At 36.4% G+C, this 13,091-nt stretch overlaps 1 protein-coding gene across 1 annotated transcript; it reads right to left on the bottom strand.

Moving 5' to 3' along the window:
• Window positions 1-286: 286 nt before the first annotated feature.
• Window positions 287-12,254, bottom strand: LOC136217648 (vacuolar protein sorting-associated protein 51 homolog). The gene is made up of 20 exons (XM_066004262.1): window positions 11,802-12,254; window positions 11,517-11,656; window positions 11,272-11,326; window positions 11,040-11,147; window positions 10,519-10,617; window positions 10,315-10,392; window positions 9,946-10,023; window positions 9,616-9,747; window positions 8,820-8,920; window positions 8,639-8,706; window positions 3,976-4,049; window positions 3,781-3,847; window positions 3,315-3,433; window positions 2,671-2,937; window positions 2,454-2,570; window positions 1,913-1,984; window positions 1,769-1,819; window positions 1,341-1,571; window positions 1,072-1,248; window positions 287-919 (listed from the first exon to the last, which is right to left on the bottom strand). Exons 1-20 carry the CDS (start codon window positions 11,970-11,972, stop codon window positions 800-802), a joined length of 2,325 nt encoding a protein of 774 aa, XP_065860334.1. The 5' UTR covers window positions 11,973-12,254; the 3' UTR covers window positions 287-799.
• Window positions 12,255-13,091: the final 837 nt, after the last annotated feature.

Genomic DNA, 13,091 nt, shown 5'->3' with positions numbered 1-13,091 from the left:
AGTTCAAAATTTTACTAAGAAAAATGTTTTTCAGAATTTGAGAAATGAAAATCTACAAGGGATCCTACTACCCACAGGGACAGGAACCATTTTATAAATGGGGATAGAAATGAGGATTTTCCATCTAGACAGAAATGGGAAAGAGGGTAGCAGTCCACATTCTCACTCCCCCATCATTTGCAACCCTAAGAAACGCTGTTCATACTGCTATTGTAAAGGAAAATGAAACATAAGTATCCGATGGGGTTATACATTTTCAATACCAGTAATAATTGATAAAGGTAGCTGAAACAGAGACCAATTCCAATCCCCTCAAAAATGAAAAAACTCATTTGAGTTGAGACGAAACATCACTGAGAAATTTGCACAATCCAAGTACACAAATCTTAATCCTCCTCGAACATTTAATACCAACACTTTACAGAAAAACAGAAACTGAATAAGAAAGTGGCAGTTTTAACATTGAACTAATCAAATCTATACAACAAGTGTAATAGCTACACCCCCCAACATGGTGGAAATGAAACACAGGTCAGGAACTTTGTGCATGCTATGCCAAGTGAATGTCACTGGGAAGTCGAACCAAAAGCTTGAAAGTAAAGTACAAAAATTGTCAAAGCTACATTGAATATTCAGAGAATATATGCAAGTCCTCTGACAAAATCAGACATCACACAGTTTACTCAGCAAAACTGCCCAAGATGCAAGTTGAGCTTCTTGAATTGATCATATTGCGACCGGATATTCTTTAATTTCTCTGTCTACAAAACAATGCTAACAGTTGATTTAACCGTCGTACTCACGGTGCCACAGTATCCTGCTCTCTCTTTTTGGCCAATTTTGCTTGTATTAGTTTGTCCAAGATGGCAGGCTCCAGAGGAACAGGGTCAAGACAACGTTCTGAAGCACCAACAATCGCCTGCTCCATAAACAAACAGGTTACTCATTACTTGCAGAAATAATATAAAAAACTACCTAACATCTCAGACCTCTTTAGAAGTATTGCGTAAAAGACAGAATACATGAACTCCAATAGTAGCTTCTAGGACAGTAAATCGAACTCTTGATTACCTCATCAAGTAAAAAGTCAATGGCAGCTTCATCTTCAACACTTTCTTTTAGGGGAGCCCTTAGGAACTGAATATCCAATTGGATTTGCTGAAATCCGCTACGGCTGAAAGTCTGGAGTCGAGCAAATTCTTGCAAACTTTTGAGGCCAAGTTTTACTATAGTAGTTACAACGGATTCCTGCAAATCATATAAGAAGACAAAGTGCGTGTTACTTCACTAGTGCTGTCCATTACTCCATCCACAGCAAAGTTAAGCAATACATATAATACCTGTGTAAATTCAGTTTTTGTGAAAATCTCAATTTTTTGCTTGAACAATTTTGCTAGATGAGTTTCCAAAAGCTGGCTCCTGGCCCTTTGCGTATTTGACCGAGTCAATTTATCCTCTCGTAATGTATTACTGCGAGAAGATGCAGTGCTTCCATTGCTTTCAGAGCGAACATGCTTGCGATGAACTCCTTGAGGTAAGATCTGCTTCACTTCTGTACCTATTGCTTCTAACTGGTAAAGACATAATCAAAGTCAATCATCTATTTTTCCCAATAAACTGGAACGGAAACATGATTAGACATTTAGAATCAACAAGTTCTCTTAATGAGATTTGTATAAAAGTAAAAGTATGTAACGGAAATGGGAAAACTCATGCTAATATTAGCTAGGTATTCCCGAAGAGACGAGAAAAGAAATAATGCACGAACCTCTTGGAGAAACAAATCAACAAACATATGAACTTCTCTTGGTTCCTTGTGCTGTAAGAAGTTGAATGATATTAAAAGTAAGTTAAATTTTCTCATCTTCGCAATTCTCTCAAATCTATTGGACATGAACCAGACTTAACTCACCTTGACCCAATTTGGAGCCTTAAATCTCTTCTTCAGGAGAACAGATACTCTTTGAGTTCTCATTGTTATATACTGGAAAAAAAAGAAAACACAAAATCAGTTTTTTGCAAAGTTCTTTGAATGAATGATCAAAATCAAAGGACCCAGAATCTGAATCACTGCACCTGCATAGAGGAAATGATTAAGTTTATAGACTCGCATGGGAGGGCAAAGGATATCTAAACAGCATTAATTTACATAAAACTAAGAAAATCTACCACAATTCACTAATATTAGCCATACAAATATAGAGCTAATTAAGCAATATAACACAATTCTATCAGTTGAATAAGGAAATATCAGAGTCAGGTGTTCCTGGTGCAGTATGAATAGTGTGAGAAATATGGTAAGTTTCTACAAGAAACACATCAATTATCACAGCTTTCAATGACACCAACATCAGAGCGGAAGTACTTTTGAATTCAATAATCACATCAGATGATCAATAATAGTCTACAGAAGTTCTTGCTGATAAAATATGAAAAGCTGAGTGCTTTCTTACATGATGCAGAAACTTTTCACCAGCTGTCCGAAAGATTCGGCAAACCTCACCAGGAACAAGAGCGGGTCCATTTTCATAGGCTCGAACAACACCACAAGAAAAAGAAGAAGATATTTCCTACAAATTGGAAATTAACTTTGAGGCAAGAACCAGAGAATACCGACCATACAACAAGTAATTATATGATGTGCCTTAAAAACATGTTTGCATCACTTACCTCAGTAATTCTTGGGATGACAATTTGTTCAATAAAAATAGAAAGTTGAGCTAGCACCAGGACAAGACCAGCGAAAACTTTGTCAACAGGCACTCCCTCTGTGAGACCTTTATCTACACTGGCTGGTTTATTTCTTCCAGAAAGCAAGAGGAATCGATTATCCAGAGAAATGAAGAAATCTTGAAACCCTTCTTGAACCCAATCAATAATGGAGTCTCTAAGTTTAAGAAGCAGCTCCAAGTTGTCATCAAGAAGCAAGCGGAAGTCCTGGAATGGAAAACGAACTTATACAACAAAAAAGCTAAATGAAAATGTGCAATAAATTTAAAAAATTGTCACCCAAGCATAACAAAACTGCCAGACGTACGAGCACAATTTCACTTAAAATAAGAATTGAAGGGCAAAAGGAGGAAGTAATATAGGTCTAAATACCACTGGCCCATGGTCAGAAGTATCCAGTATTTCCAGAATTCACAAATTATAAGGCATTCATTCATTACCGGTGAATCAATATATAGCACAAAGCAAAAGAAAAAATTCTACAACTAGTAAAAATTAATATTGAAACCGGGGATGTAAATGTATCAGAACAAAATGGAAATTAGTTGTTTTTATAATAGTTTTTACGGTCTCTCTCATATTACCATCAAGATATCAATGCTTCCTTTAAGCACTGCATTTTTGCTCGATTCCAGGGCAACCTGCAAGGGATGTTCTTCAGCTCCTTCCTTTTGCTTCATATGTGCATTACTAGTGAGGGCATCTGCCATTTTCACCAGAATATAACTTATCACTCATCTTATAATAAAACGACAGATTAAGGGGAAAAAAGGTCAATATAGTTTCCCTCAGGTGATAGACTGAAAGTCAATAAACATCAATCCAAAAACATTGGCTTAGTGTTTAAGTTTGTGCTGCTCCAAGTATGTTATTTTTTCCCTTGACAGAAATAAAAATGTCATTAGTGTATTACTTTTTGCTGCTCCAAGATAACTCTGTTATTCTTTTCTTAGTAGTTAAAAACTTATTAACAATTCAAAGTATCCACTATCCACCATAAGCAATTAGTTAAACGTAACTACAGAAATAAAAACTTCATTGTAAAGTAACCTGAAATATTTCGCAGGTGGTGAGAAAATGCACTTGCAACATACTTCTTGACAACAACCTTGCCAGCCTGAAACAAACTAGGATTGATCAGTATGAAAATAGCATTATTCAACATAACAATACATTTTGTCTAAGGAACGGATGAAATGCAGATGGAGATTGCTATCAAGTACAAAAACAAAATCAAAGCATGACCTCCAATGAATAATCAGGAAGAAGAGCCTCATGCAACGATTCATCAAGCAGGACCACATCTCTCCATATAGTTCCTGCATTTGGTAAGGCAATCAGGAAGTTGTCAAATAGGAAAGAATCAGAAAAGAATATAAGATGAAGTACAAATCAAGTTTTCACAAATGATCGAGGGAAAACATAGAGTATCAGGAACGAAGATGTTGAATTTATTAGATGAATGATAAGATATCTGCACCAAACTTAAATTTCATTATTTTGATGCCATCCATCTATATAAGTCTGTCTTTGGTTGGATGATTTAATATTTGGGACTGTCATGGAACCGTTTTAGCTAAAAGCTCAAGCTTATAGTTAAAGGTCCACTTCATATTAATAGTTGACACACCCCCACACGCGAAAGCACACTTGGGCTTGAAGCGTGACAACACAGTCCCATATTACCATGTCCTGCAAATAACTCAACAAATGGGGCTGCCAGGAATCGAACCCAGGACCACTTGGTCACACCGGCTCTGATACCATGTCATGGAACCGTTTTAGCTAAAAGCTCAAGCTTATAGTTAAAGGTCCACTTCATATTAATAGCTGACAGGGACATCCACCAATCTCTAGGACCTATCTAGAAGAATATCCTTTTGATATCGTAAAAGCATTGATAAGCAAACCACTTAACAAAAGCAGAATTTGTAGAAATAAGAACTTCAATTCCCCATCTTTTCTGCAAAGAACTTCCATTTGACAGGTCATATAATATAAGAAAATCAAAGCCTTTATGGCTTTATGGATAAACCAAGCACAATGCTAACAAGAATAGCTTCTTATTTAAGTCGAGCATTAAAGACCTGGCACCCAAAAAGCAATTTCAGATTACAAGTCAACTTCCATTAAAAAGAAGCAAAAAGAAGTGCCCTTTTTTCACCAAAAACTCATTGTATAAGGCCTAAGCTTTCGTTTACCAGCAAAGATATTGGTGATTGTATCCAATACAAAACATCTTCAAGCAGTAAAGTTTCTAACAGTAAGGCTTCCCATCTTAAAAGGATATAAAATGGTAGCTAAAACCAAGATTTTGATATTTGTTGCTCAATTGGTATGAGTAGAACAAAGGATTTATGTCATAAGGAAACATACTAGGAGACTGCTTCATAACAAGATTTGTGAAGGAAGATAAGATAGTAGACACATGGGTAGAGGGACTGAATATTTGAACGTCAAAGAATGCCTAATTCCATTAACGGAAGGAAATCCCAACATGTTGCATTTAGGGATGATTGCAGCTCCCTGTGCAATAACTTCAATCTGATATGTTCGGAATAATTCGGCCTGGACTGTTTGGTGGTTGTCTGTGATTACACACCCTTCAGGTTTTTTTTCCAAGATGTTGTATTTAGGAATGCTTGCCTCTCCCTGCATCGCATTGCCACTCGGTGTTCATAGAATGATTTCAATTGAGCTGGTTCGTGACAGATGTTAGTTGCAACCTCTTCAATCCTTTTTTCTATAATGGAAAATTGTGAATCTATCAAGAGCCCCAGTATCTTAATTTCATCTTTAATCTCGGCTATCAGTTGTTCAAACTCTCCCATGACGACCGGCTCTGATACCAATTCGTTATGGGCCCACGAATAGGATCTCGTCACAGGTCTTTTCACAAGAAAATCCTTGATTTCCCTTGCTTTTCCTGTTCTTCAAATCACCTACCCTTGAAGCTCACTTTGGTGATTTGTAAGAGATCACTCTAACTCCCTAAGTCTGAATTTTCTCAAGATTAACAATTGATTTCTTATTGAAAAGCTGTTGCCTCTTGTAGGAGACATAAAGACATTACAATAGGAAAGACTTCTTAATTAGGGAAATTACTATTTAGGAAAAATACTACTATAACTGTCTAAATAAGATATTACTGCTAAATAATATAATATTGCCTAAATAATTATGGTAAAATAAATCTGCCTAAATAAATCGTGATAAAGTAAATCTGCATAAGTAATAGGTAAATAACGTTAACTTGATCTCTTTCCATAACAGTTGAATTTATTTTGAATTTATATTGATGCTACGAACTTTGGTAGTAATTCCTTTCTGATTTTCTGAAATTTCTCTAGTTGGTTGAACTCCTTGGTATTCCTTGCTCATCTTCGAGAACAAATCCACGGAACGTATTCCTAAAATAGCCAATAGTATTCCTACTTAAGGAAGTATTGATTGGAAGAAATTTCATGAATAGTCTTTTTAACAGGAGTTTGGAGGGATCTCTCTAAGGAGCCTTTGTTTCTTTCTGCTTTTTTAACAGATTGGAGAGATCCCTCTAAGGAGCCATGATTCCTTTCTGCTTTTGTTTATCAAAATAGGTGGAAAAGGTAGAAAAACATCTAAACACAGCTTACCAAGTGAGGGTTATCTGATTTTAGATTTGCAAGAACCCATAACTACAAATAAAGCAAGGGGTCATAACAATTGGGTACTAGAACAGGTTGTCATGGCGGACAGCGAAATTTCTGGCAGCAATCCAAGGCCTCCATAATATGTGTCGAGAACATAGGGCACGTGATCCGGCTGAAAGGGAACCACAGTACAGTAGATAACCAATGAAGCAGGGCAGAAAGAGTTGGTTGTCTGAATTAAGTAGCTGTCCCAAAACTTTGCTGGGAATTGAGCAGGGGGGAGGAAGAGCGGGACAGAGCATGACAACAGAGAGAAAAGGAATCAAGGATGGAGAATCAAGAGGCTGGCCACTCAATTCCCAAATGCTCTAAACTTGATTTCTCTGATAGGATGAAGCTTCAGCTCCCTTAGGATGCTGAACCAATGTGAACACTTCTTCCACCACCAAAGAACTGCAGAGGAGGACAAGGTTGGCCTGGCTTCATCTCACTTGAAAAGAGATGCGCAGTTGTGATCTAATTTGAAACGGACATACCCGAAATGAGATGGGAGAACTGGAAGATGTTTTGCAACCGCCAATTTGGACTTCCAATTTTATGAAAGGTTGTTTGAGCAATTCCCAAGCTAGTAAATTATCCCAAGAATAAGAAGTGGAGATTTTCATCAGAAATTTGAAACCTATTGCCGTGGTGATCAAGGTACAATAGCCAGCAGATATGACCAAGGCTATGAGCTTATAAAAGTCATATGGAAGAAGGAATAATGATCAAAAAGAGGGATTTGTTGGCCAAGTTATAAATTTGGATCATAACTTGGTGAAAACTACATAATAGAGGCGTTTGAATAGGGAATACAAGGAAAAAGGAGCGCCAAAAGGCTTTGCTTTAGCTGTGATGAACCTTATAATCAGAGAAATTAATGCAAACAGTTTTTGTGGGAAGGGATAGACAACGAGGCATTTGATACGGAGGTCATGGAAGAATGTCTTCCTCTGTAATTGTATAACACCTTTCATGTGCATTTTTTATGGAGAGCAAAATGTTATTAAGGAAGGTGGTAGACACATGGGTAGAAGTAGGGCTGTAAACGAGCCGAGTTGAGCCGAGCTTTTATCGAGCCGACCACCGAGCCGTTCATGAGCGGCTCGGCTCATTTACAGCCCTAGGTAGAAGGGCTGAATATTTATATTTTAAATTTCTATTGTTGGTTAAATCCTTGGTGGATCTTTTTGCTGATTCTTGGGAACAAATTCAGGGATGCATACCTGCTTAAGAAAGTTTTGATTGAAATAAAACTCAATCTGAAATATCATCAATAGTTTTCTTTAACAAGAGACTGGAAGGTTCTCTCTAGGAACCTTGAAAACTTTCTGCTGTTGTCTTTCAAAATAGGTGAAAAAAGTAGAAGAACACGTAACAGCTTACCTTGTCAGCAGTTGTGTGATTTTTTAATTGCAAGGACTCATGACTAGATTCAAAGCAAGGGATCATAACAGCACAATATACACTAATAAGTTAGTTGAAAGGGGGGAAAGCGTAAACAGGTGAAGGAACACTACCACAGGTTACTAATACGGGTGTTAATGAGCCAGGGTAGTTTGCAAACTATTCAAGCTCGGCTCGGACAAAGCTTGGTCAAAGCTCAGCTCGATAGGGCTCGATTCGAGTTCGATATTGGCTCGAGCATTGACGAGCCTAACCCTGAGCTTTGAACATGCTCGGTTATTTTTTAATTACTATATATATTTCATTAATTTTTAATTTTATAGTTATATCATTTAAATTTGTTGTAATTGATACGTTAAATTTGTTTTATGAAGTTTAAATTTGGTGTTTCCTTCATTAGAAGGCTGGAATTTAATAAAAAATGTTAAAAGAGCTAAATTTGAGTACATTTAAATAGAGCCGTTCTCAAGCTTTCCTCGACTCGAGACTTCTTTTTTTATCCTCTCGAGCTCGATCCGAGCCCAAGCTTGCCGATTCTCGAACCGAGCCTACCTAGGTTCGATCTCGACTCGGCTCGTTAACACCCCTGGTTACTAATATGGGGCAGAAGAATGCACATGTTAGTTGATTAACAAAACCAGGTGGTACATACAAATATCCAACAAAATGTATGTTTATAGTTAAAGCGATTTGATGATACATGAAAGCTGTAGCAGGGTGAAAGATGAAAATTAATATAAGACTGATTAACTAGCTGGTATAACTACAAGCAGTATCTTTCAAAAATCATGATAAGGAGATTATATGTTGGGAATTCATAGTACAGTACTTACGAAGAACTCCTAGAAACTTTGCAACAGAAACCTGCTCCTTTATGTATTGCTCAGTAATCTCGAAATGCCTAGAGAAACACTTACAATCAGTATACATGAATATATATATATATATATATATATACATATACATAACACTTATATATACAGCATTTGGCAACTCATGCAGGCACTGGCTTACTTGGTAATCAAGTCTTGAGACAGTTTAATCAGTTGCTTTTCTGAGTCTGGAAATATTACTCGATAAGCTCGGATAGCCTCCGCAAACTCGTGAACAGAACTCTAAGGTTGGATCAAGGATAAGAGTTATTTAGTCTAAGAACAGTTTAACAATTATAAAGAAACATATAGAAGTACAAACACTAGCACATGCTTGGACATGTAAAAATCAGCTACAAAGTCATGACCTATGAAGCACCGATACGGGTACGCATACGGGTGCGGGTACGCGTACGGGTACGGCAAACGACATTTCTAAAAAATATGAGATACGGGTACGGCGGGGATACGGAAAATTTTATATATAATTAATAATATATATATCATTTATAATGAAAATTCAAAAGATACATAAATATATAAATCACAAATCATATTCATAAAGTCATTATAAAAACACAAATAATACTCTCAAGTCATTATAAAATCACAAATACCAGTAATCTTGGATTATTTCATTTTAATCCTTCTATTTACTGAGTTTTTTTTTTAAAAAAAACCCTTATACTTTCAAAGTTTTTAAAAAAAAACCCCTAAAGTATCCCCGACGTGTCCCCGAAGTGTCCCCGCGTATCCCCTCATTTAAAAAGAAAAAGAAAAAAGGGGATACTTCCCAGGCGAATCCCGTACGTATCCCCGCGAATCCCCGGCGAATCCCCGCACCCGGAGTATCGGATACGCGTACGGTGACCTCCGGGAAGTATCGGTACTTCATATGACAAAGCACAAATACATGTAGTAAACTTTCCATCACTTACATTATTTTTAGTAGAAAGATCTGAAGTACCATTAGAATCCTCCAAAACACTGGTTTGTTCTTCTGGCTTAAGCTCAAGCTCCTGAAGAGACTGTTCTAACTTTACAAATAGTTTAGCCTTTAAGTTATCCACCTGGCAAAAAGATTAGGGAAATTTAATATACAACACAGGAAATTCAATATAGGTGTATAAGAGGATTTCCAATGTAAGATAAAATCTGAAGGTCATTCTTTAAATACTGTAGAATGCAGTCCCCCTTTTCAGAAGACTATAACATGCTGAGCCACCAACAGAAAACAAAAAAATGATAAATGAGACTGCAGTGCTAACCGGAAAATCCAACTGCTTGAGAAGCACAGCAGCCTCAGCCCTTGATTGAATAGATTCCATATCAGAAAATAACTTCCCCTGAAAATAACAATCCATGATACCAATTTTCCATCAGTAGAACGTAGAAACAAAACTCATCTGGCAATACCACACATATCTGAGTGAATAGTGTTGCTATACTAGCAATAAGAACTACAAGTCAAAGTACAATTTTGTTTTAGTTAAAGATCAAGGTGTAAATTGCAAGGAGAAACATGTGAACAACGAGGAAAAAGAAAGCATATACATTGCCCCTGTCCACATGTTTAGCTTGGCTTGGGAGCAGGACCACATATTATGCTTCCTGATTATTATAAAGAAGTAACCTACCGACAAATTCTTTATCACTGTGGCAATAGCTTCTTCAGAAGCCCGCTTACAGTCCTGGAATGATGAATCCCCATACGCCTAGTACCGATAAAATTACAACAAATTAAGCTTTTGTGAGATACATCACATAAAGCAAAAGAAGTAAATCTTTAAAAGCAGATCAAAGAACTGCTTGATTCAGCCAGCAAAGCACCAATAGATGACCTTAAAAATTGGCATTGCTCCAGTGTAAAACCTGACTGCATCAGCATATGCCTCCGATTTAATACACTTCCCAAGTCTTGCAGGTAAATCATATATGAACTGCTCTTTTCCACATAAGAAGAAATCTGTGTCACTCATACATTGCAAAAACCAACACTCAAAACTATGGAGAATAATTATCACTGAATCCATTCCATTATAAACTGAACTGACAAAAAGAATTCTGTGGTGACAATATAACCATCACTGTTAACTGGGAAGTTCAAGATGACAATTACTAATATCTCGGTTCAATCGACATGACAAGCTGCAGAATGTTCAAATGTGTGCATATAATTTTCAAATCTCAGGTAGTAAGTTCATTACCAGAATACATGGCAAGTTTTCCCTTAAACAGAAGATTCAAATCAAAATCAAAATTTTCTCAAGCATTTATCTGCATAAGTCAAGGAAAGCTAGCAACTAATGACAAATAGATAAACCATGGAAAACTGAAAAGTTATGCTGCTAAATCCAGTTACCTGAACTTTACGGAGAAGGTTACGTGTTCGATGCAATTTCTCAATGTGTTCTCTCTTCTCAAAGAGGGATGAATTTACACCATCGCTTCTTGATTGCACAGACATTATCTGCCATGATTAGTGGAACATATGTAATTCATCAAGATTCTCTTATCTCCTGCAGCAACACAGGAAAGAGAAAATAAAAAAGGCACAGATTCAACAAGAAGTGAGGCAAATCCTACACACGTACTTTCTCAAGAAGCTGCTCCATGTTTGTTTCCATGCCCACAATATTATTTTTCATCCTAACAAAATTAAAATTGCAATAGTCATACATAGGGCTGCTAAGAATGTCATTCCATCTTAAATGCAGAATTGGTTATGTAAACGGAACCAAAATTACGAGGCTGAAATAACAAAATGCTCCTAAGGCTCAAAAGTGGCTCTTAGGAATAACAAGTATTGTCAGGTAAGTACATGAAAACTCAGTAATACCTCTTGATCGTGTCAGTTGCACTGATAAACTTATTGTAGTTTTCATATACTAACATTTGCAAATCAGTGTCGAGATTCTTTATCTCCGCTGCCATTTCAACATGTTTCTGCAGAAGCCCTTCCAAATTTGACTTTTGTACCTGTATTCATATTAGCAATTAACTTTCTGCAAAGTATGCTACCTTCTAAACTAGATATAAACAGTGCAAAGTAGCAATTACTCAAGATTCGAGCAGTCTGAAGCCCCAAAATCAACGATAAAATTAATTAAATTGGCATACATACTAGTAGATTCATGTACTGATTAGCGTCGAAGGAATTGGTGTTGATGGCATCTAAGGAAATCAACTTAGAAGAATTGCTAGATGACATTGCAGGGTCTGGAGAGTAAAAGCTCGACAGCAGATCTCTCATTCTCTTTGCCTTATCATCCATGGGCACATCATCCACCGCCATTTTTTGCACTTGATCTCTACTTTAATTTGTTTCTCTTCTTAGAATTTATAAATCGGAAGATAAGATTCGGAGAGAATCAGAATTTACTAGTATGGTTTGCCGCGAGAATGAATTACCACCTCCAAGGTTGATAAGAAAAACAGCAATTAACTGATTCCGGTGAGAGAGATTAGTAGATAGTAGTTGGCTGAATCACGGTGAACCCTGAACGAACTTGACTATACCGGCTAAACGGGGCCAGCATAAGCCCGGTTGATTTATAAATCGAGAAGAATAATTTATTTATGGGATAACTTGCAAAAATGCACCTAATTTTGTCAAATAAGAGCAATATTACCTTAACATTATAAATGATATAATTTTGGATAACTTAATCAAATTTTGGATATACTTAACAAATAAAGCAACTTTATTAAATGCTTTGTTTCCTAATCAACATGACTCTTATATGTGATGAAATTTTGTAGAAATCACTTTAATATTTGATCATCACAAACAATTCACAATCCTCCCCAAATCGTTATTGTTATTATTTCTTGTTTTTATCTCATTAATTGGCAATATAGCAACTGATTTCCTTGCTAATCCATTGTTTCAATTTCAAACACATTCCGCAAGCTTTATGGGTTCATGATTTCTAAAGGTTTATATTATGACAACGCTCTTGTTAACCGATTAATCCAAGTCTGCACTTCTCTCGGTTTCTTTAATTACATCTATTCAGTTTTTAATTGCATTTCTCAACCTGTATCTTCTTCTATAACTCCATGATCAAGTCTCTTTTCTTCTTCTCATGTTGATGCTTCACCTCAAGCTTTCATATTTCTTTTCAACAACATACAATTTGCTGAATTTCGACTTGACTCTCACTCATATCCTTTTGTTTTGAAGGCTGTTATTCGATTTTTAGCAATTGAAACATGATGCAAATTCACTATCAAACTATTCGTATTGGTTTAGGTTATAACGTTCATATTGTAATTGCCCTAATTCAGATGTATTCATCCTTTAAAAGCAGCCATATTTCTGATGCTCTCAAGGTGTTTGATGAAATGTGCCACAAAAACGAGGGACGTGGTTTTATGGAATTCAATGGTTAATAGTTATGCTAAACTCAGT

The sequence above is a fragment of the Euphorbia lathyris genome, chromosome 2 (assembly GCF_963576675.1).
Source record: "Euphorbia lathyris chromosome 2, ddEupLath1.1, whole genome shotgun sequence".
In the NCBI taxonomy this organism is placed as follows: domain Eukaryota; kingdom Viridiplantae; phylum Streptophyta; class Magnoliopsida; order Malpighiales; family Euphorbiaceae; genus Euphorbia; species Euphorbia lathyris.
This window is presented reverse-complemented; position numbering and strand designations above follow the sequence as displayed.